The following is a 27,523-nucleotide window of genomic DNA, read 5'->3' on the forward strand; positions in this document are numbered from 1 at the left end:
TTACTGACCTCTGAGCGCCCTGTCGATGATCTTGATTGCAATCTGCATGAGCGGTCAACATCTCTCACATATATCAGCACCCCTGTAAGCATACAGAACACATCGCTCACAGATATCTATGGTGTACGAACTGGTCCAAAACTATTCTAAACCGTCCCGGACGGTTTATAAACCGTCCGGGACGGTTTGGGAAAGTTTTGGACCATTTGTGCGCATAAACCGTCCGATACGGTATTATTGCTGGAATAGGGTTACAATTATGCTTTGCTTTGGAAGTTTTACGAGCGTGATGCAATATCGTTGTCATCTGGAGCGACGCTATTTTTCTCCGACAATAAATGAATTTCAAAATATTCAATCAATCATTGCTGCCAAACACGTCAGAGTTAAAAATAAATATTTTAAGTACTCAAAATTAATGTATTTGCCTACAAAGTATTTCTGACAAAGGTTACAAATGTAATCTTTAACAGTGCATTTTTTAATACAATTTTAGAAGGAAGCAGCTTTTAAACTGAACAGGTTTAATAGACTGAATAATACTTGTTTAAGTAAGCAATTGACAAAAATACCACAAGCAAAGCCGGAGATTGAAAATGTTCTGAATTAGTTAAAGAAATACTTTTTTTTATTGACTCCTCTTCAAAACCTATGCCGTACTATAATTTACGCCAGGAAACCGTCCCAGATGGTTTCCTAAACTGAATCAGACGGTTTGTTATCCACAAATAAATTGCCCGATACGGTTTACAGACGCATGAGCGGTTCAAAATTATGAAACAGTCCGATACAGTTTAGTAAACCGTCCCGGACGGTTTAGAATAGATTTGGACCAGTTTGTACACCATAGATATCAGCACCCCTGCAAGCATACAGAACACATCTCTCACATATTTCAGCAACCCTGCAAGCATACAGAACACATCTCTCACATATATCAGCACCCCTGCAAGCATACAGAACACCCCTCTCACATATATCAGCACCCCTGCAAGCATACAGAACACATCTCTCACATATATCAGCACCCCTGCAAGCATACAGAACTCATCTCTCACATATATCAGCACCCCTGCAAGCATACAGAACACATCTCTCACATATATCAGCACCCCTGTAACCATACAGAACACATCTCTCACATATATCAGCACCCCTGCAAGCATACAGAACACCCCTTGTTATAGAGAAGCATGGCAAGTTACATGATGAAATACAGACAGAAGTTTTAAAAATTATCTCTTTTTTACCTTGTGAATTCCATACATGCTGAAAACTAATTTTTTGTTGCAAGCAAAGTTCAATCTCTAAAAGCTGGCTTGTTTTGTCTTGTATTTTATAATGGTATGATACAAAATGGCTCCTATTTACAACAAATGCTAGTGTTTTTTTTTAAATGGCAAAAAAGTGTCAAGAAAGACACACATTTTCATGTGAGAACCCTTAAATGTCTGATAAGCCACACATTTTCATGTGAAAACTCTTAAAATGTCTGATAAGCCACACATTTTAAAGTGAGAACCCTGGAATGTCTGAAAAGCCACGCATTGTCAAGTGAGAACCCTGGAATGTCTGAAAAGCCACACATTTTGAAGAGAGAACCCTGAAATGTCTGATAAGCAACACATTTTGAAGTGAGAACCCTGAAATGTCTGATAAGACATTTTTAAGATTAATCATAATGAGAGCCATGAACAATTCAATCAAGCTCTGTCATTGTAAGAGCTGAATACCTCCGCAGTTTATATAAAAATTATTTCAATACATTTTATACTGAAAGAGTTTTGCTCCAAACAAGAAAATCTGCAAAGCAATAACTCTGTAAATGTATAACCCAATGAAAGAGTTACAATTCTTGTACTCAGAAATTTTACCTAATGCCCTCTGTCATTATTTGATGTTTGATTTAAATCTATTTTTTACTTCCTAAATTATGCACTACCAAGAAACGAACTATAAACAAGAGGGCCATGTGCTCTAAAGTGCTCACCTGAGAAACAAAGGAACTAAGCTATTCTGACTTGAAATGAGACTTCTAGATATAAACAAGCTTTTTCTTTCATTTGACCTTGTGACCCACTTTTTTATATTTTAAATGGCCCAGTCTAAACATTAGCTAAGATTTCATTTCGACAAATATTATCTCCAAATTTCATGAAGATCGGACTACAAATCTGACTTCTAGAATGTTAACAAGGTTTAACTTTAGCCATATAAGGAAAACTGCCCCGTCCCTGGCGGCCATGTTTTTCAACAGATCGAAAGCACATTTTTTAACTCAGCCCAGATATCAAAATAACAATTGTTCCAACCAAGTTTCATGGTGACCGGACTAAAAGTGTTACTTCTAGAGTGTTAAAAAGCTTTTACGTTAGCTATAAAGGAAAACTGCCCTGCCAACTGGTGGCCATGTTTTTCAACGAACTGGTCCCATTTTCAAACTTAGCCAATATATAAGAACGAATGTATTATCCAAGTTTCATGATGAGCAGAAAACAAATGTGACTTCTAGAGTGTAAACAAAGTTTACTACAGACACATAAGGAAAACTTCCCTGCCCGCTGGCTGCCATGTTTTTCAAAAGACTGGAACTTTGAACTCAGCTCAGATATAATTAGAACAAATGTTCTGACCAAGTTTCATGAAGATTGGACTTAAACTATGATGTCAAGAGTGTTAACCAGGGTTGGCATATTGACCAGTCAATTGAGTATTGACCGGGCCGGCGGTCAATACCCGGTTAAAACCGGTCAATACTGGTCGATTGAAAATTGTAGCATTTAAACATCGCAAAGGAAGACTTTAAGCTATTCTATACTAAATCAATAATTATTATGTAATTGATAAACTTTTTTTGAGTTATTTATTGTAAAAAAATATCTTAAAAGCTGTAAAAAATTACTGATCCATTATTTATGGAAACGGCCTCAAATACATAAGGACTAAGGCAATATCTTTATCTCAGTGTATCACATCTGTAACTAAAGTATTATTACTATTGTAGTTACCAAAGTATTTTGCTGATCTATTGATATATCTATTTGATAAACAGATGGACAAACATAACTCTTGTGTTTTCTAGGGTCATTAATCTGGCCCCTAAGCCTTAATTGGTAATAAAATGCATGCTGTGTTATGTCTCTGATATTGACAATGAAGCAAATCTGCCCTTAGGTTCAATCGACCAGAAAAATCCAATTGACCAACGGCAACTTTGACTAATTTGCAAAATTGTGAGAGATTGGCCTACAAATTGCATGAACAGGTATAAAATAGTGGGTATTAATAGCTTAAGACATTTTTGGCAGTCCTTCCCAAAATTATAATTTATTGCCGGCCACGAGGTCCTATAATCATGCAGCCATTTCCGGCCCAGATTGATTATTTTAGGCCCAAAAAGTAAAAAATGACGACGAAAGACAAAGATGACATTTTTAACAATATTTTAATATTATCAGATTAATATACAAATCATGCATTTAATCATTCAGAATTGCCAAGATTTCTTTAGCATTTGTCTCTTCATCCTGGATATCTGAATCCTCTACTGAAGACACATCCTCTGACTAATCTTCTTTCGTTGGATACCCATCAGGCATAGCCTTGGGTGGGCGCTAATAATTAAGTCGACGAAGACCATCTCCCTGTATCATGAGCATACAATACTTAATCTTTTTGCTAAGCTGTTGTAGGCTAGCATACCTTATAATATTATACTAGTCTTAAAGTCAATCCCAATGCTTTTGAGTGAATTATTTGGATGATTTTTTAATTATGGTAGACAACTTTGTTGGTCCTGTATGTAGGTGTGAGTTTGTTACGTAAAAACCTCATCAAATATTTTACATAAAACCATCGAATTTTAACAGCCATTTGTCTACAGCTGCTGAAGGTTCATAAGCTGTAACATCTGCAGTGCTGAGTTTGATCATCATGAGAGTTTGGTATTGCTCCTTCACCAAATTTTAATTGAAACGTTTTAAGATAATAAAAAATAAAATGAAAACAAAATCACCAGTTATATATCTGGATACTCTGTTTTCCTATGTGTAGATATTGTCAGATCGCTTTGAACTCCTGTGTAGGTGTTGACAGATCGCGGGAAGATCACAATGACCTGTGTTAATGCCCTGCTTGCTTACGAATTAATCGGATATAACGGCAACCAAAAGTATATGGTATCGATTCTCTCCCTTTGCGAATCTACTCATATAGTTATGACGTAGTGTGTAATTCGCATTGACGACGCAGCAAAAATCTTCGGATACCGTATATGCACGTACGTCATTCAAGAAATGCAACCAATGAAAAAATGTTTTACATGATTGGAGAATTCATAAATAACTCGGTAAATTCCCACTTTTGCCTTGAAACTTTTCTGGAAAGAGCTTATGGAATTCCATATTTCGCCATAATTTTATTACCGGACACGAGGTCCGGCAATATTAGAATGATTTCCGGATTTTCCAAATTATTATCGGAAAAATCCGAGGACCGACGGTATTTCTGAAAGACTGCAATAACAACATGTCTGTTTAATTTGTATTATCAATATTGTTTAATTAAGTATGGAATATTAATCAAAATTGGGGGTAAAGTTCAATCGACCAGTATTGACCAGTAATGACCACTTCAGGAGTATTGACCGGGGCGGTTTTAACCGGTAAAAACCATCGGTTAAAACCGGGGGCGGTCGATTGGTGCCAACCCTGGTGTTAACAAGGTAAAAACAAGAGATTTGTTTGTCAGAAACACAATGCCCCCTATTGCGCCGCTTTGAAATAAAATTTCAATATATCATTTTGCAGGTTTAGTCATTATCTCCCTTTTAAAGCTTATTACTTCCCTTGGATTGTATTTCTTGAATTTTGAACTTGAAGGATGACCTTGATCTTGACCTTTCACCACTCAAAATGTGCAGTTCCATGAGATACACATGCATGCCAAATATCAAGTTCCTATCTTCAATATTGCAACAGTTATGGCCAATGTTAAAGTTTTCGGACCGACTGATGAACGCACGGACGGACAGACAGTTCAAATGCTATATGCCACCCTTAAAATTGATTAAACAGTTGTCAGAGCTCCAGATAAGGTTTTGTGAAATTCTTAACGTTACTACCAGATTTTCAAAAATAATTCATAACTCTTAAATTTTATTCTTAACGTTACTACTAAGTTTTGGAAAATAATTCTTAACTTTTCTAAATGACCTAAAAAATAAATAAATGAAATTATTCTCGGTTTGATAAATACGGTATAGTATGGTTTATTACGTGTTATTTAAAAGAGAGATTATGGTAATGATTTAGCGCGAATAATGCACGGGTTTTGTGTGCATGTTTTAGCGCGAAAGCGCACGAGTTTTTCGTTTTGGGGTATATATGATTTGCACATCTATTGAGTCGCCATTCGAGGGTGTATTTGACAGGCAAACGTTATGGAACAAGAAAACGAAAGGGTGATAACCCCGCCCGCCCGCCCTTAATGAGCAAATGTATAGTTAAATTATTGGTTACATTGCTTTTATGTTTATAATTTTGCAATTATAAAGTCTATATTTAGTATATTTTCAGTTCGGTTTTTAGTCCATGTGAGATGGGATCTTAACACAAACCGATTCCTTTACTGGGAAAGACGATGGGTGTATTTTCATTTAAGTCTGAAGCAGCTAAGTTTTCTTGATTATTTTGACTCATTTTTTACTTAATATTGTGTTTGAATGAGGTTTTTTAAGTTATGGGTGTCATGTTTTTCGAGACTCTCACTTCCTGGAGATAGTACCTCCAGCATATTTATTGAAATATTGGTATGTTTAAATTTCAGTGTTATTATTTTTTGTTGTCTTTCGTAATGAACGTTTAATTTTAAAGACATTCTTATTGTACGATTACTTAATATTTTCATTTTGGTGTGACTGGTTAGATGTTGAAGTCAGTTTAATATAGCTGTTCGTCATATGCATTTATATATTTCTCGGAATACTTATGATTTATCAACATTCTTTTTAGGTGCTTTATGGATTTTATGGTTTGAGTGATTTGTTTGTTTTTATGTTGATGTCCGGGGTGTGTGCGGGATGCTTTTGATGTTTGTTTGTTATGTTAATTTGCGCAATGAAATTGATAATGTTTTAATTTCATTTTTTACTAAATAATACTTAATGTTTACAGTATAATAATAGCTGCTTATTTGTAGATTTCTCTAAAATTAGAGGTTTCGGGAGGTGATGAAGGCACCTAGACACCGGTCTCGAGCCATGGGTCCTCATACGTCCCCCTGCCATTAAAAGAAAAAAATAAGAAAACAAAAAATGGCAGTAGAGTTGCGTATCCCGCTCGCGGTTTTACCTGAATCGTTTATTACTACTGATTATTGTATGGGCTGTACGTGAAGTCATGTACACTTCTCTTGATTGGTGGTGATGGATGAATCTTGCAGATATTAGCAGCTTCTTTGAACAAATTAATGTTTCACAATTGTTAATTTATAATATTTAAGCAAGTTAGCGTGATTGATGGGCATTGGGGGCGTCCTATGTGCACTTTGGGCATCGGCCGGGATCAGTTTATTCAAACAGTAACTCTTTATTTGAGATATATACATGACGTCTAATTGTTATGAATAAATTTGCATTTTTTCACATGACACACATGTGCATGTGAAGAATTCATAATTACATGCCCTACAGCATTTAAATAGTATCGTTTCAGTTCTTTATACACCTGAACAAAGATGTTACGCCGTTTACGCTGAAAAGATCTTTAATACGCAAAAAAAACTCAATAAAAATTGGTACGAACCGATGTAAAAATAATATTCGTAACTTGATTTTGTAATTCTTAATGGTACGACAAAATTTTAAAATAAATACGTAACGAACTTGAAAATAATTCGTAATTACGAAAATACGACCCTTATCTGCAGCTCTGGTTGTGCTATTTGAACTCGGCATTTTTTCACAATGTACCAAAATTTATGCCAATACCTTAAATACAAACGGAGTTATTCACTGCACAACCCACAAGTAAAGGAGAATAACACTGTTAATCCTAAGAGAGTTAAGGTTTTTGTACTCGGCACTTCCCTGTAATGCGCTCAATGATTACATTTGTATATGCAGTTCATAAAAATCCCTTCACTACTTCCCGAGTAATGCTGTTCACAAGAAGCCGGACAGAATGACGGATGGAACGATGGACACGGACGTTTCGATTACTATATGCCCCCTTCTTCTTTAAAAGTGTCTCACTTTGTGCACAGGGGATTAAATGAATGTGCGTGACGTGTCTTCCCAAATTAGCCTGTGCAGCCTGCACAGGCTAAACATGGACAAAAACTGCATTGGATCTTCGTCATGATTATTCATCCTTTAAACAAAAGTAAAATAAAGCAGAAAGTGTTGTCCTTGATTAGCTTCTTTGAACTGCACAGGCTTATCCAGGAAGACACTTTACGCACATGCATTAAGCCCAAATTTACCCAAAACAAGGCTCAAATATGAAAACACGTACGTGCAACAGGACCTCACATCATCATAGTCCGTCATATCAATATCAAAGACGAGTTCTTTCTCCTGTGCCTGGAAGGCCGCAGCCTACACAGTCTTGTGTTCCTTTGGCTGGGGAAAGACAACACAGTGTTTATTTTCTTTCTAATACAGGACCGGTATAGTAGTGACCCATTCCCGGTGGAAAAAAGTATACATATTTGTTTATAGGTTTTTTTTTAAATCAGTCAACATTATGTTCATCTCTCATCCCGCTGTATTAGTTAAAACTTTGTAAATATAATATTTAAATCAAGTTTTACTCTCAATGTTAAACTTTTTGTTAGAAAAAAACAACGACAATATTTCCCACATTTAGTCAAAACAACAACATCTTTCCCAATTTCAAAGGCACCCTTCCCAATCAAATTGCTTTAAATTGGAGAAAATAGTTTTTTTTTATAAAGTATATTTGAATAAATATAAATCAAATTTGTCAGGTAAAATTTTTTATACACAGTAACTATTCAGTAGAATGGTTATTTATTACAGCTTTAAAGAGTATTAATTATTTACACCTCTTATTTTAAAACATCAATGGGGGATTGTGGGACTGGATTTGGGTAAAAAGGATGCATGTGTAATTAAAAAGATGAGAAAATAACAGCTATAAGGCCTGACACTTCACCCAAATGAAGGGAAAAGTTGGCAACATTTTCTTTTGAACAAACAAGAGGGCCTGAAAGGCCCAAAGTCGCTCACCTGAGACTCAAAGGAACTGACCTGTTCTGTGCAGCCCAAGTTGTCATTAGAACAAATGTTCTTACCAACTTTCATGACTAGTGAACACCCTGGCAGCCACGTTTTTCAACAGACCAGAACCATTTTCATACACATCCAAGATATCATTTAAACAAATATTCTGACAAAGTTTCATGAAGATTCATGAAGCCATATAAGGAAAAATGCCCCACCCCCTGGTGGAAATGTTTTTCAAGCAACTGGAACCATTTTCGAACTTGTCCAAGATATCATTGGGACAAATCTTCTGACCAAGTTTCATGATGATTGGAAAATAAATGTGGCCTCTAGAGTGTTAACAAGGTTTTACTATAGCCATATAAGGAAAACTGCCCCGCCCCCTGGTGGCCATGATTTCAACCAACTGGCATCATTTTCAAACTTGTCCAACATATTATTGGGATGAATCTTCTAACCAAGTTTCATGAAGATTGGACAATAAATGTGGCCTCTAGAGTGTTAACAATGTTTATTGATAGCATATAAGGAAAAATGCCCTGCCCCTTGGCAGCCAGGTTTGTCAAGCAAACGTAACTATTTTCGAACTCATCCAAGATATCATTGAGGCCAATCTTCTGACCAAATGTCATGAAGATTGGACAATAAATGTGGCCTCTAGAGCGTTAACAATGTTTTACCATAGCCATATAAGGAAAAATGCCCCGCCCCCTGGCGGCCATGTCTTTCAACCAACTGGCATCATTTTCAAACTCATCCAAGATATTGTTAGGATGAATCTTCTTAACAAGTTTCATGAAGATTGGACAATAAATGTGGCCTCTAGAGTGTAAACAAGGTTTTACTATAGCCATATAAGGAAAAATGCCACGCCCCTTGGCAGCCATGTTTTTCAAGCAAAGGTAACCATTTTCCAACTCATCCGAGATATCATTGGAACCAATCTTCTGACCAAATTTAATGAAGACTGGAAAATAAATGTGGCCTCTAGAGTGTTAACAAGGCAAATGTTGACGCCGCAGGATAGTGCTGCAACAATACGCCAAAAACCGTATTGCAAAATATTGTCAGTTCTAAAACCTGTATTGCAATATATTGCAATATATTGCTAACTTGTACCAGAATTATAAATCGCCAGCTAATCATCAAAACCAACTTAATTACATGAACATATACTTTGTATTATATGTTTAGGTTCTAGTTACATCCTATTGGCAATTCTAGCCTTTTTTACAAAATGCTTAATAATCACAATTAACTCCTTTTTTGGCTTGACACTTTTTCCCTTGGAATTATCTATAAAGTAAAACTAGGCTTTCGTTTCATCTGCCATTTTGAGAACTATTATAAAAGCCGACAAGAAGAAAAATAACCCGAAAGAGAATTGTGGATGTTTAAAAGCCGGTAGTGTAACTTATCAGAATGCTGATGGTAATTTTTTTTTTGGACCATTATTACTTCTGTTTATAATAACATCAATTTACATTTTTATTATGTAATTAATTGTTGTTTTTTTTCGTATTTCCATAAGCTTCATCTTAAATTAAACAGTGTGACACGCAAAAGCAGATCTTGCAAACTCCCATGTAACAACGCTACTCCATATAATAGACTATTTAGAATGCTATTTTTACGTAACCATTTTTTACTAAACAGTAAACACTGATTTGTTTTGTTTACCTTGATATAATTATTTTGGATGGCTTTTCTGGACGAAATGTGGATGAATTTTTGTAGAATTTTAGTACCGGTATGATGAAAATCGTAACGCAATACAATATGCGGATTGCGTATTGCGATATATACCGGTATTTTCGGTATATTGTTGCAGCACTACCGCAGGACAGACAAAAGGTGATCACAAAAGCTCACCATGAGCACATTGTGCTCAGGTGAGCTAAAAATGTATAATAAATATTACAGATTTTGTAAACATATTAATGTGAAACAGTGTGCTTTTTTCATTCAAAATTGGGTCCAGTAATCGGACGAATTCCCAATTGAAAAAATTATATATTTTTCCCAAATGGGAGCTAAAGATTCCCAATAGGTTTAAAAAAAAATTTTTTTTTTAGATCTCAATATTTTGTTCATCTCCCATCCATATAAATTCTACCCAAGTAAATGTAATACTGCAAACACTTGTATTCTCAATTTGATTCATTTTTTAGCAAAATAACAACACTAATTTCATAATTTTAGTCAAAACACATTCTCGATAACCAATATCATTTGTTTGACACCGGTTTTCGTGGATTTTTGGGTACTCTAAATCACAAAAGCAAATCTCCAACAAATGTTATAGTCCAGAGTCTTATCTTAGTCATTTGTTAAAATTCCATGAATTTAAGATTTATAACAAGAGCATAGCATAGCTGGTGCCAACGCTCGGCTGTGGGTGCAGTTATGAATAAATGAAAGCTTGTCCTTGACCTTTGACCTAGTGACCCAAAAATGGGTGTGGCATGTAGAACTTATCATGGTGCAGCTACATATGAAGTTTCAAAGTTGTAGGTGGAAGCACTTTGATTTTAGAGGCAATGTCAAGGTTTAACAAGAAATGTGTTTGTCAGAAACACTATGTCCCCTTCTGCGCCGCTTTGAAGTAAAAACATTTTTTTTTATCTTTGAGGATGACCTTGACCTTTCACCACTCAAAATGTGCAGCTCCATGTAATACACATGCATGCCAAATATCAAGTTGCTATCTTCAATATGGCAAAAGTGTACATTAAATGAGCGATTTTGACCCATATATTTGACCTTTGACCTTGAAGGATGACCTTGACCTTGAACTTTCACCACTCAAAATGTGCAGCTCCATGAGATACACATGCATGCCAAATATAAAGTTGCTATCTTCAATATTGCAAAAATTATGGCAAATGTTAAAGTTGGAGCAAACAAACAAACACACAAACAAACCAACAGACGGGGCAAAAACAATAATGTCCCCCACTATAGTGGGTGGGGGAGTGGGTGGGGGACATGAAAAAGTGATGCTATGAACCATGATACCCTGTGTGAGAAGACAGCTCCAATATCAATCTTGTACGGACATATTTTCTGAATTTCCTTCTCCATTTCATCTTGGTTGGAAAAAGACTGGTAACGAATGTAGATGTCATCCTTAAGCGTGAATGAGAATTCACGCTTACTAAAGTAATCCTTAGAAACTGAAAAGTAAAATAAAGTCGTTATTAATCAAGAGATGTTTGTAAAACATGTAGGTCCTCTGACTCCCAGCAAAGTCTTCCTTATGCCCCTTCCCTCAGATCTCCTGAATTGAACATCATTAGGAGTTTTTCTGCATCGAGACTTACCAGCATACTAATTTATATAATCCATAAAATTCTCTAGATATTGAAAGGAAGCCAATTTCATGATACAAACCCGACTACTTCAGGGTCTTCCCCAGGCCATTTAAGCGCCCATTGCCGGGGCGCTTGAATTTCGAAATCAGAGTCACCGGGGCGCTTGAAATTTTCCGATCAGTGTATTCTTCGGTAAAAGAAAGTGGAGATTGTCCAAAAAATCAAGGTTTCCCTATCAGTGTATCAATATTCCCTGTTTTAAAAGAGCACTCGGTACCTACTTTCACAAGTAATCGCCATAAACACCACATGGGGTAATGGATAATCCACTGATAAGAGAATAGCATGACGCGCGTATCGATTATTCTAGCCACATTACACGGTCATTTAAATGCTGACAAGGATGTATCTGGTAACTTTCCAGTCGTCAAACTGTGAAGTTCATCGTCCAATCGGTTACGCGAATGCTTATGAGGGCGGGGTTAACTATCGACCATTATTTTTGATTGACGTCGGGCGTGAAGTAAGAGTTTATCGCAGCTTGATAAGCAAGTAGTAGTACCATTTGAGTAATATAAAACCGGTAATTAGTACAGTACAGAACATTAAAGACGGTTTCGGGCATCATCATCACACCTTTTTTACTGTAAATAAGTGTTACCTATGACTCATAATTAATACGAGAAATTAATTGCAAGTGGTAAACAATTAATTATTATAACGGTTACAATTATGTGATAACAATTTATTTAATTCCAGTACATGTATATTTCCACATGTCCATTTATAGAACTGATTCACCTCGTTTTTCTGACATTTATTCGACACGTAATGCGCTTTAAAAAATTTTCGTTGAATTAATTACGCACACTTGTAAATGTTTCGTCCGATAATCGATAGTTAGAAGACTGATGATGGCAACCGGCCGTGATCCTCGTGGACAACGTGAATTTCATGCATAATTCCGTCAAAACATTTATTCGACTCGTAAAGTGTGTAAACAAATTATCGTTGAATTTATAACGCAACGGTTAATATTTGTTGAAATCTCAAATGGGAATAATTAAATTTGTAATCCGAAACCCATAACCGTAAGTCGATGTTAACGCGTTTTTAATCCGAAACACACTTCCGAATGTAAATGTTACCGCAACGTTAAATATTTTTGCTTCAAATTAGCAGTGCAAATTTATTTTGTGTCGAATCTTTTTCTCAATTAAAAAGAGCGCGAAAATTATTTAGCATGTACAACGTCGCGTCTATTGCATACAAATGGCGTGTATTGAGCGTTTTAACAAGCACACAACAGGTCAGGGGATTGACGCATATTCAGAGGCAATATTTCATCAAATCTATAAATAGTCACTTAAAAAATGGCAAGGTTTGTGTTAAAGAATTAACTGAAAGCTTTTATCGTAAATATTTACCAGAAAGAGATTGATAAAAACGGAATAAACGGGATTATCGGGTAATAAATAGAAACTTGAAAAATAGTAAGTATACATTAATAGAGTCGGGTTGAAACGGATGTATTGGGGAATCGTTCGAGTCGGGCTTTTACTATCTGTGCGGAAAAGTTTTAAAACAATTAAACAATATAAAAAAAATATTTTTAAATGACTGGGGGATTTTTTTGAAGAGTCATAGCGCACCAAATGATCGTCTTTTGACGCTGTTTTTCTTTGAGTTATAACGCACCACAGAACGTGAATTGACACGTTAAATTAAAAAAAAAAATCAACATCAGGAGGGGACACCCCTCCCGAACCCACCACCGGGGCGCCTGAACAAATTCCTGGGGAAGGCACTGTACTTGTCTTCAGATTTGACCTGATGACATAAACTACCCAAGTAACTACAAAAATCACCCCAATTTGCATGAATGTAGGTCAAAGCATTGTAAAGTTATTGTAAGGTCCATTTTTCCTGTTACAAACCCTAATGACTTTGACCCTTCACCTCAAACAGTGTTTTCTTTTACACCATTTCTGGAATGGGTCCTGGTCCCTTTGGATTGGGAAAAAACACATTGTTTTGACTGAAAAATCACATTGTTTTGTTTCTTACTTACAAATGCTTTAAAATTGAGAATTAGAGTGTTATCAATATTACATTTACTAAAGATCAACTTAAAGAGCTTGATAGTTGATGAAATTTATGTATATACTTAAAAATACTCCTAGTTTTTGGAGAAAGCTTTAATTTTGAATTCTTAGGTTCCATTTGGAAAATATATATACTTTATTCAATTGAAACAAACAAAAACACTGTCAAAATAAATATGCTTCATTATTTCCTCCCAAGTTAAGTACCCAGCATAACAATTTAGGTAATTGGAAATCAAATGATTCAAAGTGTTATTTAGATATCATGAGGAAACTAATTTCCTGTTAAAAACTCATGTTTGCTTAATGTAAAATCCTGACCTGAAACAGTCTTGAACGTCACCCAATTGACCGTCTACTCGGTCGACTGATTTTTGCGTCGGTCGAGTGAAAATTCTAAGCCAGTAGCCCGATCGGTTGAGTGCATTTTTCATGTCCAAACTTAGTAACATGTCCGAAAAAGATTCATATAGACGCTTATTCAAAACTGCATTTGTTATTTCCCTTGAGCACTCATTGATTAGACGCTTAACGAACAGTGTTGTACGTCAATCTCGTGAGACGCTATAACTAATATTGCTACTGGGTGGAGAACAGTGATTTTTTTACCTGCGAGTCCTGCTTCCTGGACTCACAAAAACCTCTGGGGATGCAAAGTTTCGAATTAGAGTAACCCTGGATTGTATCGGACACACGGGGTTTATCGGACAACCACAAAAAGTCGAATATTTACATACATAACGACCTTGCATTCAACCGTTTGATCTTTGTTTACATTCTATAAATACGTTTTCATAGTATAATGCAACCAATCATCCGATTGGGTGATGGATTAAATCAACGATTTCGATTGGAAGATGCGAGTTTGTTTGGAGTGACATCCCCTCTTGACCTTGGCGAAAATCCGAGAGGCGGGAACATTTGAAACGGTCATTTAACAAGTAACGGTACGTTGTGAAATGAGTGATACCGTTGTGAGAAAACGATTTATATTTTAAGTGATATATTTATCTTTTGAAAAAACATAATAAAACTATTACAAACATTACATGTAATGTTAAAAAAATAAGAAAAATTAAACTGTCCGATAATCTCCAGATAAAAAATGCTTCGTAAAATGCTATCGGGGTTTATCGGACACCAAACTATGGCAAGACTACGAACAGTCGTTATGGTCTGCATGTTTTATTAATAGGGTCGGGTGCATTTTAACAAGAATTGTGCGGCCTTCTCATTACTTTCTGTCACGTTCCTCCTCTTTTTCTATCGTAGATGGCGTCTGGAAATATAATTCTAGCACTGAACAGTGAAGAAATTGGCATGAAAAGACACTGCAATAGAAAACAATTCTACACCATTAAACTTTTAGAAAACTTGTATGACCATGAATGGTATTTCGACCACCCTTTGTTGGCCACGCTGCATATTACGATGAAATATCTCGTTAGAAAGTATCAGACTGTTGCGGAGGTTGTGATGAAAACGTTGCTGAAATGGAACAGCGACAAAATAAGAGCAACGAAAGACGAGATTGTAACAGACAGCCACGTGTTTCTAGTCAATAAAGTTATGGATTTTCTGACTGACGAAGAAAGAAATAATTTAATAGACATTTCAGATGAAATTAGAATGTTTTCTTTATAGATTATAGTGTCTAGCATGTCAACACAAACAGTTTAGACGATAAATGAAATAAAAAAATGTTTCTTTCTACGATAAAAATGTATATTAATATATATAACATTAGTAAAAGCAAATAAAAGTCAACAATCGTATAACGTGTGTTTTTTACGAGTTATAGAGACACTAAGTTACTTTTTAAATTATTTAAAAAAAACAGCCCCTTACATCCACTCTGTGACCCTCTCGTCCACCACTCCCCCACACTCTCTACTTTCTTGGGTACTCAGTAGCAACTATTTATTTCAATACATGAATATACGTTTTGCAGTCTGAACATTTCATATGTTTCATATGGTCTAGCACCGACCCTCCTCGCTTGCAATCCGATCTCATATCGTCGAGCCAAAATATATAACATATAAGACATTCCATTTCTGTCAAAAGGAATAACTAATATTATATATAATAATGTTTGAAAATGGGATCTTAATTAGTGCGCGTTTCCATTTTACCTTAGCTCATTAATGCGTCTTCATTTCAGACAAATGCCTAAAATAGGAAAGGGTATCCGCTGTCAATATGACAGGGATGACTTAGAAAAGGCTGTCACAGAGGTTAATATAGGCAACATGTCTATCAGGCGAGCGGCTTCAACATTCAATGTACCAAGGTCCACCTAGCATGACCGCATTAGTGGCAGGGTTGAGGTTGCTGCCCTACCTGGCAAGCAGACCGTGTTCCCGCTACACATTGAGCGTTTGCTGGCGGACAAGGTCAAGGAGGCTGCCGAGATGGGATTTGGCATTGATAGGCAGCAATTAAAAGCAAAAGCTGCCCAACTCGCTGCCTCCTTGCACCTGAAAACGCCATTCAAACATGGAGTGCCAGGCGATGACTGGGTGAATGCCTTCATCCAGAGGAACGGGCTAAGTCTGCGTTCCCAGGTCGCCCTTTCTACAGTGAGAAGTAGGATGCTAAATAAAACTGTAACGCAAAAGTATTTCTCTGCCCTCGCAGAAACTGTACAACAACTAGAGCTCCATGACAAACCAAATCAAATTTGGAATATGGACGAAACGTCAGTGTCTTTGACACATAAGCCCACCCGCGTGTTTGCTTCTAAGGGGGCCAGAAACGTCCCGGGGCGGGTAGGGAACTCACGTGAATCAATCACAGTCACGGCCTGTATCAATGCGGCTGGGTCGGACGTCCCACCTATGGTTGTCGTCAAAGGCAAGACGCGTAAAGCTTTAAACGCGTTCAATGTCTCCGAAGGTCCTTTCGGTACCAAGTGGACATACCAACAAAAAGGTTGGATGGAGGAGTCCCTTGGTACCGAATGTTTTAAGGGCGTATTTCTGCCCAGCATCGGCCCACAAAGACCTCAACTTCTTATCTTAGACAGTCACAGTTCACATGAGTCGTTAGATATAATTGACTGCGCCAAAGCGGAACACATAACTTTATTTGCTTTACCGCCCCACACCACCCAGTGGCTAAATCCATTGGACAAGACTGTGTTTGGTCCATTTTCCAAAGAATTCAACAGGATTTGTACGGAGTTTATGTCAAAATCCCCGAACAACAGCGTCTGTAAATGGGTTTGGCCCAGCCTATTCAAAAACGCTTATGAAAAATCATTTACCAAGCACAACATGACGAAGGGCTTTATAACTTGCGGAATTCATTTGATCAACATGTCGGCCATACCGGACAGCGCATTCATGCCCTCAAGCGCCTTTGACAAAGCTCCCACTGATATCGCTGTGCCAACTACAAACGCCACCGAGATGTCCTGCTGCGACAATGTTGCGGTGCCAAATGTTGCGGTGCTTAATTCCGTCTGTGGGGGAAGTGGGGTAAGTTGTTAATGCTTTATTGGTTTGGAAAAAAACACACTATGAAATAAATACAATGTAGAAAAATGTTATTTCAAATACGCAAAATAATCTGTAACCAGTCAAACGCATAATAACAGTACCGTTCGTTTATTTTAAGAAGCAAAATGATCGTGTCATGTGTTCGATCCCATATGATATTTACGATTAGTGGCTAACTTAACAATAGAAAAACAACCTAAACTGATATTTCGCATAACATTTAAAATCTTATTATATCTATAGGCCGGTAGTGAGCAAGTTTTAGGGACAGCTGACGAAAGCGGCATGCTAACGCTAGAGTCCGTTGTGGCAGCAGACATCCTAGAGGCCATCATGAATGCAGGGATGCAGGTAGAATTTGACGTTGGTAGTTTGATCACGGAACCAAGTTACGCCACATCCATTATCGAACCATTGTCGCCAACCCCTCCAGAGCACCTGGGTCAGTATCCGTTTGTCGCAACGGAGTGTCTTGCTTCCCCTGGACTGCCTGAAGGAGTAAGTCCGTTGGCAACGTATGCTTCGTCCTCCCCATATGATGAAGTAGAGAATCTCTTCAAACTACCCAAGCCAGCAAGCAACCCAGACAGCAAACCCTCAAAACGAAAACTGACGTCTCATAGGTATGCAGCTACACTGTTGCTTGGTCAATAAAGTTTTGATTTTACTTATTCATTTGCTAAGTAATTCATCTTGACACTATACTTATTAATATCTGAATAATTTGACAGCGTTTGTTCTGCATTCTTACCTTTAATAATCGAATGACAAAAATTAATGTGTTTGACAGGTGCGCGGTTGCAAGCATTTTCGTGTCGTTCTCGTCACGTGCATTCCTTTTATTTTAAGGGTGCTCACTAGCAACGAGATCGTAAGGGAAAAGGAGGAGACAAAAAGAAAGAAGGAAGACGAGCTCAGAAAAAAAGAAGAAAGAAAAGTGGCAAGATTGGCAAAGCAGGAAGAAATGAAATCAAAAGTAGCCCTGAACATAAACAAGAAGAAAGCAGTGATCAATTAACTAATTGAGTTTTTGAATGGAAAATAGTCACTTATGAAATACATGTGTTGAGTTTGTATAATTACGTGATGATGATGTTGTTGTTGTAGTGCTTGTTGTTGATAATGAGTATGATGATAAAATAAATAAATTATAATAATTAACAATCACAATTACAAACAACACTTGATACAGATCTACAACTCAACTGAAACGGTGTTTTTGTTTGTTTTGATAAAATCCATAAAAACGCAATGATTTTGTTCTTGTGTACATAGTCGGTGGCATGTTTATCGTGTTAAATCCACGAAATTAAATGTTTTAAAACTGGATAAGTCCCTCTTTTAATGTTATAGGTTTTATTTGTTGGTAGTTATCGATTTGCTTTAACAACCCTAGATGTCGTGTATTGTTAACATTTCATCGCAAGTTATCTATTAAATATAATTCAGTTCGTATCAGTTACAACAGTTCAATATTTTTCAGTAGAATTATCCCCCGGGGGGGGGGGGGATAACTTCCTATATACGGGTATATAAGGGTGTGTCGAAAATATGGGGTGTGTTTTTCGACTTAAATTATTGATATGGGTATGGTTTTGAGCATCAAAGTATATATATGGGTATTGATATCAGAAATGTGCTTGTATATAAATGCATACATATTTTAAAGTATCAGTATCAAAATGGGTATGATAAATTTCATTCTTGTATAGAAATGGGTATCAAAAAGTAAATTTCGCCCAGCTGTAATAATCGTGCCAAAAATCGATGCGGGAAGCTGTCAGTTGTAAACGAAGCGTAGTAATAGTAAAAGTTGTAAATTACGTCATCAATGACATCATGATTTTTTTTTTAACTATGATGACGTAGTTTAAGTGCTTACATCACTTTTACATTTCCTTTTCTCGTCAAAAGGTCGATAAATATATTGAAATGGGTCCACTGTCTCAATGGTATCGTAAACAAATGTGTCCTGTCCGATCAACCCCTAGAAAATAAGTCGTCCGATAAACCCCTTTTTGATGTCCGATACAAGCCAGGAAGTGTCCGATCCACACCTAGCGCACCAACACCTATTTAAACGTAAATGGTTCGTTTAATGCCTCGATTATTATCGGACAAGTTATTGTACTTACTCTGACAAAGATGGTTTAACAATAAAATCAAAAGCTATCCGAAATAAACCGTGACGTCACTACAAAACATGGCAATTTTCCTGAGGGTGTCCGATACAACCCATATGTGATACCAGGGGTTCTGAAATATTTTAAGTCTACTTGTCCACGGACAAGCTGGACCCACAAATTCACTTGTCCGTACCAAAGAAGTACTTGTCCGTACTTTTAAGATAGGTAAAGAAAAGATCATTACTAATTAAGCAAATGATACAAACATACTTTATCTGCTAATAAAGGAAACTCCTTACAAAGTTTACATTTACACACACCGGCAACGTTTTCAAGCCAAGGGGAATCATTTAGCCAAGAGTTAACAAATTCTCGTTTCCGCTTGGCGTCATAGGCTTTATCATATTCATACTTGTTTTTTCTCGTCTTCTCCGACGCCGAACTGATTTTATCATTGGTCTGATTTGCGTCATGGCTTGACGTTGAAGTCATTTTATTAAAAAAACATATAATGTTCGCTGCATGTCGGTAGAACATGTATGAGGCCATTTGCAATTTACAAAAAATGTTATCTGATGCGTGATTGGCTGTCGCTATAGACATGTGCGCTGGTTTCTCTACTGAAAATGTTATCTTATGCGTGATTGAATGTTGCTAAATACGCGTGGACTGGTTTACTACATTAAATAATTATTATCGGAAAATTACCTACCTTGCAGTTGAAAACGTGTGCCAGTCCGCAGATTAATCATTAGCTATTTATATAAACTTTCGTTTTTGATTTTCGGAAAATGGAGTAGTTACGTTCTCAAAAAATGTTAACCACGGAAATTTTACTTGTCCCCGGACGAGCCAGCTTTGAAAAACAGCTTGTCCGGAAGGGGAAATTGACGACTCGGACAACTCGGACACCTTATTTCAGAACCCCTGGATACCCAAAAATGCATTGAAATTTCTCAAAATCCTTTAATATTTGGACTCATTCTTTCAATACGGGGACTCACAGATTTGCAAGTATTCCAGTACCAGGACTCAGATGAGAAAATTTGTAAAAATATCACTGGGAGAACATGCGGCGATAAATATATTTTAATGTCTTTTTTGCAATATTTTTGTGGGCGCAACACACAAACATAAACTGCACAATGAGAATGAAGGTTGCAACAAAAATTATGAACAGTCAATGAAACCAAAATTGCAACCATTATGGAAAAATAATCAGTCATGCCTCATGGCTTCGTTTTGATGTCTCCATGTATTGGGGAATTTGATTCTGAGCTAGCATTGCTGACTGGCTGGCTGGTAAGTGCACTTCATACATAATGTAAGCAAACAACATGCAATTAAATATCATGCACTAACTTACAAGTATAGTTTTAACAGATAAAATTAATCTGTCAAGCAGGCTTCCTGAAAAGTCCCCAAAAATGCCTGTCAACCGGACAGGCTAATGGAAAAGTTAGCCTGTCCGGACAAAAATTCACCTGGCCGAACAGCATGAGTTTATAATTGAATAATTAAGTAAAGTTTAACTAATATTTATTGGAATGTGCAGCCTGAGTATAAGTACACTTGATAAAGTAAAACAAAACACTTGCGTGTTCTAGTGATTACAGTGTATGATGGACAACAGCTTTAAATTCTAGTCAGACTCAAAGGGAAAAATATTTTTTTATAGGGATCGGGTGTATGTAATAGTCTATTTTATCAGATTTATTTCTGGGGACAAAAAGGCCTCACATCAAAATGCTTAATTTACGAAGATTTTCAGGGGATTTTGCTCATGTGCAGTCTTGGTTCCGAAGTACATGTAAACTGTGATGTTTCCATTATCCCGTTTAAATGTTTACAGTTTTGCTTCATATTGATTGTTTTGATATGGCACAGTAATATGTCAGACCAATGAAATTGACATTGTCGAAAAAACAACAAAGGGAGAGCACTCTTAAGAACTAGTGACGCGTTAGTGTTCTTAATGACAAAAAGGCTAGAAATTCATGAAAATAGTGATTTTAATGGGGGAGTTTTCGTTCTTTTGGCAAGTATTTGACTTTTTGGTATTTTGTCATAATTTTTTGTGCCTGTCACAAGGACCGGCAATATTAGAAACTTCGCCGGACCGTAAAGAATTTTGCCGGACAAGACCGGCGGTCCGGCCTTTTCAGGAAGCCTGGTCACGGAACGAATCCTGACATTAAATACAAATGTGTTATCATACTGCATTTTAGATGCTGGTACAATCGGCGACAAAGCAGATGTGGCTTAGGCAATGGAACTCTTGCTACGCAAGTCGTTTTAGATTAAAAAGACACAGAAGTTAGGGCAGAAAAGTTACCTTCTTGTTCTACTTCTTATGCACAGGTATAATTGCTAGTTTGACATTACGTTTACTTATGAAGATATTTGAGTGGAAAATTCATATCATGTTATAACAATTTTTTGAAATTTTTCAGGTGGCCTTTAAGAGCATACCTGACATGTCAGACCTGGATGTCGGTGACTCAGACAATGTGAATGACCATGAAGGAATGGAGATGTTTGAAGACCTTGTGTTAAATTTTTTGTCACACATTAACTGTGAATAAAACACAATTAAGTGTTTATTTGTTTGATCTTTATTGTTCTATGTTTCTTCAATGCAAACTTACAAATGTAACAGAATTATAACTTTTATTTCGGGCTAGTTAAAATTGATTCGGGCTAGTGAAATGTCCAAGCTGGTAGCCCAGCTGGGCTAGGGCTTAAAAAAAATTAATGCCAAGACAGCTGAAATATATTTTTGTTTTCAACCTGGTAGGCCTTTTTTTATAATTATTTTTGGACCTAGAGTATTTGCTATTAATTTATTTACATCAATATCTCCTTTTTTTGTAATAACATCTTGCTTACAGCTTAATTATAAACTCCTATCACCATGTATCAAGAGGTAAAGGAAACAAGTAAAAGCATTAATTAATGAATAAATGCAGAAAAAATTACCTTCAAAGGTTTATTATATTCCCGTAGAATCCATGTCAAAATTGTTTATTTAAAGGTTGTTTACAGCGTTTTTCCTCTATATAAAGTTAGTACCGAAAATAGGCACAATTCCCAATGCAACCATTTTTCCCAATATCAAAATGAAAATTCCCAAATCAAATATAAAATTCCCAATTCGCAGGAAAAAACAGGGGAAGTAACCACAGCAAGTGTTTATGACGATATATTGATTGATTCCCCGATATATTGATTGGTTCCTGTTGTCTGAATACTCCGGTAGTAGTACTCAAGAAGGGGAACCTTAATCACATCGCAACACATTTTCGCGAATTACCAGCAACTATGGGGCGCATAATTCATAGTATTATCAAAAGAAAATAAACAAAAAAGCGGTCGATAAGTGCAGCCCTCTAACTAGGTACGGATTCACAGGTGCAGATTCACCTCCATGTACGTCAACATCATAAGTACTAGATATTTGTTCAGATGTTTTCAAATGTCTATTAAACATGATATAAGATACAATTCTGATATTAAAGGTGTTAATCATTGCTACATAGCAGCGTTTACTTTTGATTTCTAAATTCTAGGTATGAATTCAAATACAGGAATGTCATATTCGACTGGGTGGCAAATGCAAGTATCAGTGCTTTCCACAGAATTTTTGTCAGGCGCCCCGGGGCTGATAGGGTGGTTCGGGAGGGGTGTCCCCTGCCGACGTTGATTTAAAAAAAAAATTAACGTGTCAATTCACGTTCTGTGGTGCGTTATAACTCAAAGAAAAACAGCGTCAAAAGACGTCATTTGGAGCGTTATGACTCTTCAAGAAAATCCCCCAGTCATTTAAAAATATATATAATTTTTTATATTGTTTGTTTTAAAAACTTTCTCGCACAGTAAAATCCCGACTCGAACGATTCCCCAATACATCCGTTTCAAACTGACTCTATTACTGTATACTTACTTCTTTTCAAGTTTCTATTTATTACCCAATAATCCCGTCTTATAAATCACTTTCTGGTAAATATTTACGATAAAAGCTCTCAATTATTTCTTTAACACAAACCTTGCCATTTTTCTATAGTATCAACTAAATTTTAAGTGACTATTTATAGATTTGATGAAATATTGCCTCTGAACATGCGTCAATCCCATGACGTGTTGTGTGCTTGTTAAAACGCTCAATACATGCACGCTTTCTATGCAAATGACGCGACGTTGTACATGCTGCATAATTTTCGCGCTCTTTTTAATTGAGAAAAAGATTCGACATAAAATAAATTTGCACTGCTAATTTGAACAAAAATATTTTACGATTGCGGTAACATTTACATTCGGAAGTGTGTTTCAGATTTAAAAGGCGTTAACATCGACTTACTGGAATATGGGTTTCGGATCACAAATTTAATTATTCCCATTTGAGATTTCAACAAATATTTACAGTTGTGTTATGAATTCAACGATAATTTTTTTAAACACTTTACGAGTCGAATAAATGTTTTGACGGAATTATGCATGAAATTCACGCTGTCCACGAGGATTACGGCCGGTTGCCATCATCAGTCTTCTTAATATTGATTATCGGACGAAACATTTACAAGTGTGCGTAATAAATTCAACAAAAATTTGTTAAAGCTCATTACGTGTTGAATAAATGTCAGAAAAGCGAGGTGAATCAGTTCTATAAATGGACATGATGAAATATACATGTACTGGAATTAAATTGTTATTGCATAATTGTAACCGGGAGTTATTTGCACAACTTACTCGCTATAAGTAATTAATTGTTTACCACTTGCAATTAATTTCTCGTATTAATTATGAGTCATAGGTAACACTTGTTTACAGTAAAAAGGTGTGATGATGATGCCCGAAACCGTCTTTAATGTATTGCTGCCATAAACTCGTACTTCGTGCCCGACGTCAATAAAAAATATTGGTCGATAGTTAACCCCGCCCTCATAAGCATTCGCATAACCGATTGGACGATGAACATCACAGTTTAACAACTGGAAAGTTACCTGATACATCTTGTCAGCATTTAAATGACTGTGTAATGTGGCTAGAATAATCAATACGCGCTTCATACTATTCTCTTATCAGTGGATTATCCATTACCCCATGTGGTGTTTATGGCGATTACTTGTGAAAGTAGGTACTGAGTGCTCTTTTAAAACAGGGAATATTGATACACTGATAGAAAAACCTTGATTTTTTTTGACAATCTCCACTTTCTTTTACTGAAAAATATACTGATCGGAAAATTTCAAGCGCCCCGGGGACTCTGATTTCAAAATTCAAGCGCCACAGCGAGGGATCGTTAAATGGCCTGTGGAAAGCCCTGAAGTCTTTCATTCTGTCCATAGATTATTCTTCAATGATAAATATAAAATAAACCAGAAATCACACAGTTTTTTAAGTTTAGTATATACTTTATTAAGATTTGTGCATAATTAACAAATTTCCCAATTTTGATGAAAACAACGCTAATCTTCCCAATTTGACCGGTACTGGCACCAGTCCCAAAGTGGTAAGGAAAAAATGCTGGTTTATCAGCACAAAGCCGACAGTTCCTTACCCTACCGCAATTATATCCACTATGCTATGTGGGTGTTTACCTGGTATTGCGACGTCATCCTGGAAAAGGAGTGTGCTTGATTGCAATAGGCATTTATTAGACCAATGAAACTTAACTATTTAAAGATTTCATTAAACTTCAGATCAGAACAATGATATTTTCACTGATCATGTGTTTATCGCCTGACGCAATGTGATGTCTTATGCTAGAATCTACCATTATTTCATGCAACATTTTCTGAAAGTCGTGAAATGTTCAATACAAACAAAATGATCGATACCACAAGCATCTCGATGAGAAGGAATTGAAAGATATTAATAAGTTAACAAATTTTTACATTACAACAGGGCGTAGTGGATCCGCCTATGGATCGGGAGGTCACGGGTTCGATCCCCACATGGCCAATGTGGGAGAGTTCTTTAGATCTCGTCCACCAAGTACTGGTTCTACCCAGGCCTATGCCTTATTGAATAATCATATCGCGTTGATGCTCTTGAACTTAAACTGGGGTTTTCAGTCTTAAATAACAGGGGCCTATTAAAGGCCCCTTCCCAATTGAAAATTTCTTTTAAATCATGCAGTTTTCCCAAAAATCCTAACTTACACCAGCTTTTTCATTTCCCAAAGCAGTAATTATAGCGAGAATTCTTCCCACATTGAGCAATTTCTTCCCAATATCCATAGGCTAGGGCCTCTTTCCAATGAAGCCAGGCAAACCCCTGTAAAAGTAAAAGAGCCCTGAAATTAATCAGAAGAATGGTTCGACATTGCCTGCGAGTGTGAACGATAGATCTGATAACAAATTAAACTGATACATACCGCCGCCATAGTTCAGCCATCTATAGTTGTGACCATATGGAAACAATTTCTTATAATATATGGGAAGGAGGTCTGGTAGACACTCAGGATCGTAAGCATTCTCTTCCGGCATTGTTGAAATTGTTTGTCAATAACAAAATGAAAGTAGAGTTTGGCGCCAAATAGCCGTGACACTAATGGTGTCGGGTGGTTTCGCCCTTAATCCCGTTCGCCCTCTGTCACCCCGGGTCGTTTTGCCCAGGGTCGTTTCGCCCTTACAAGTGGGTTGTTTCGCCCTTATTTAATTATTATGTAATATTAGGCTTTTGTAAAGGATTCTTTCGCTCCGAATAGTATTTGTTTAACATATATGGGAAATTAAGATTTTTTATACAAATTTTATTATTAATTGCAATTTTAATTTAGTACTTGTTTGTCATATATGGGAAATTAAGATTATTTAATTATTACAAATTTGATGTTTGCTCAATTATCCGTTTGATTTTAATTGCAATTAATTAACGGAAACGTTATGATTCATTGTGTTACAAACGTAAAGTACTACGATTAATTAGTTTGGCAGAGATATGATGCATTGATTTGCCAATTAAAATAATTTCGGGATCAATTTAACAATTATCAAACACACTTAGATCGGAAGACGTGTGATCAGATGATTGACTAATTACTAGCACAGAAACATCAAAAGGAGACATTATAAAGGCGTGATATTGTTAGTTATAAACTTTAAGCCAGTTTGCATCTTTTGATCTCAAGATATTCGCCGAAAGTGTATATAAAAAGCAACTTGGCCATGGCAGCGTCATTCGTGAATTTATATTTCGACACGTTCTTATTGCAGACGAATTGTGTATTTCGTGTGATCGGATAGTCTCACCTCGCCAACATGCCATCACAGGTGATTTATGTGACAGATGGCAACATCGGACATGTGATACAGGTACGAGATGCTTATCTATTTTATTTATATTTCGTGTCGGCGCTATTTGTCTGCATGTTGTCGTTGTTATAAAATACGCTGTTTGTCATAAAATTTTATATGTAATAAAATTTTCATAGTTTAATAATTAATAATTCTGTCCATTCTTCGATTTGCGGTATTAACAAATATTATTTCTACCATATTTCAACTTCAATTAGCTTTAAGCGCTGACACTCTTTGACGTATGAAAGATGTAAATAATTAAATAAGTCGGTGATGTAAACAGCCCATTTTTTTCTCTGAAAGATATTTGTTTACTGTAATTTTCCTTTACATCTTTATGTTTATTTGTGTATTGATTCTATCTTCTCTTTATTATTAGTTCATGTATTAAAGATTGTAACTTCTTCATGAATTAAATGTATGATGTGACTTTAAAATGACTTGACTGGTCGTCAAAGCAGAGTTATCGGCAGTGGTTATTTATTTATTTATTTAAGAAATATATCGGCAATGGTAGGCCTTTTATTTATTTGTTTAAAGCATATGTCGGCAGTGGTAGGCCTATTATTTATTTATTTAAAAAATATTTGGTATGCAAACAGAAACAAGGTGCAATTTCTCATTTTGTCACAATGTCCGAATGGTTTTATACGCTGTTTTATTTCAGCTTCGTTACAATTTTTTTTCTTTCAGAGCAAGCATCTGATGGAGCTTGATCCTCACCGGCGAGCCATGGAAGTAGTGACTCATGTGATGACCAATCATATCCCGGAAGAACAGCGGTTCCTGGCCCCAAAACAGAAACTGTTAAAGCGGGCTCTGAACCGTCACCGAGCCAAGAATAGACCAGAGGAACCAACCAATTTAGACTTTGAGGTTTGTATTACAATAAAAGCCGATTTATTAACACACCGATTAACGGTAAT

At 36.3% G+C, this 27,523-nt stretch overlaps 1 protein-coding gene and 1 pseudogene across 1 annotated transcript; one reads left to right on the forward strand and one right to left on the reverse strand.

Annotated features, from left to right (window-relative positions):
- Positions 1-25,822, reverse strand: LOC127840431 (DNA primase small subunit-like; annotated as a pseudogene).
- Positions 15,889-18,194, forward strand: LOC127842049 (uncharacterized). Its single transcript, XM_052371379.1, has 3 exons — positions 15,889-17,149; positions 17,414-17,793; positions 18,020-18,194. Exons 1-3 carry the CDS (start codon positions 16,082-16,084, stop codon positions 18,186-18,188), a joined length of 1,617 nt encoding a protein of 538 aa, XP_052227339.1. The 5' UTR covers positions 15,889-16,081; the 3' UTR covers positions 18,189-18,194.
- Positions 25,823-27,523: the final 1,701 nt, after the last annotated feature.

Source organism: Dreissena polymorpha, chromosome 8, assembly GCF_020536995.1.
Source record: "Dreissena polymorpha isolate Duluth1 chromosome 8, UMN_Dpol_1.0, whole genome shotgun sequence".
NCBI lineage: Eukaryota > Metazoa > Mollusca > Bivalvia > Myida > Dreissenidae > Dreissena > Dreissena polymorpha.

What these genes read in the sequence shown, in the direction of transcription:
- LOC127842049 (XM_052371379.1), top strand. Translation starts at nt 16,082, where the DNA reads ATGGGATTTGGCATTGATAGGCAGCAATTAAAAGCAAAAGCTGCCCAA. An exon ending in CCGTCTGTGGGGGAAGTGGG is followed by an intron (nt 17,150 to 17,413) that starts GTAAGTTGTTAA and finishes TTATATCTATAG; the next exon opens with GCCGGTAGTGAGCAAGTTTT. An exon ending in CGAAAACTGACGTCTCATAG is followed by an intron (nt 17,794 to 18,019) that starts GTATGCAGCTAC and finishes TTTTATTTTAAG; the next exon opens with GGTGCTCACTAGCAACGAGA.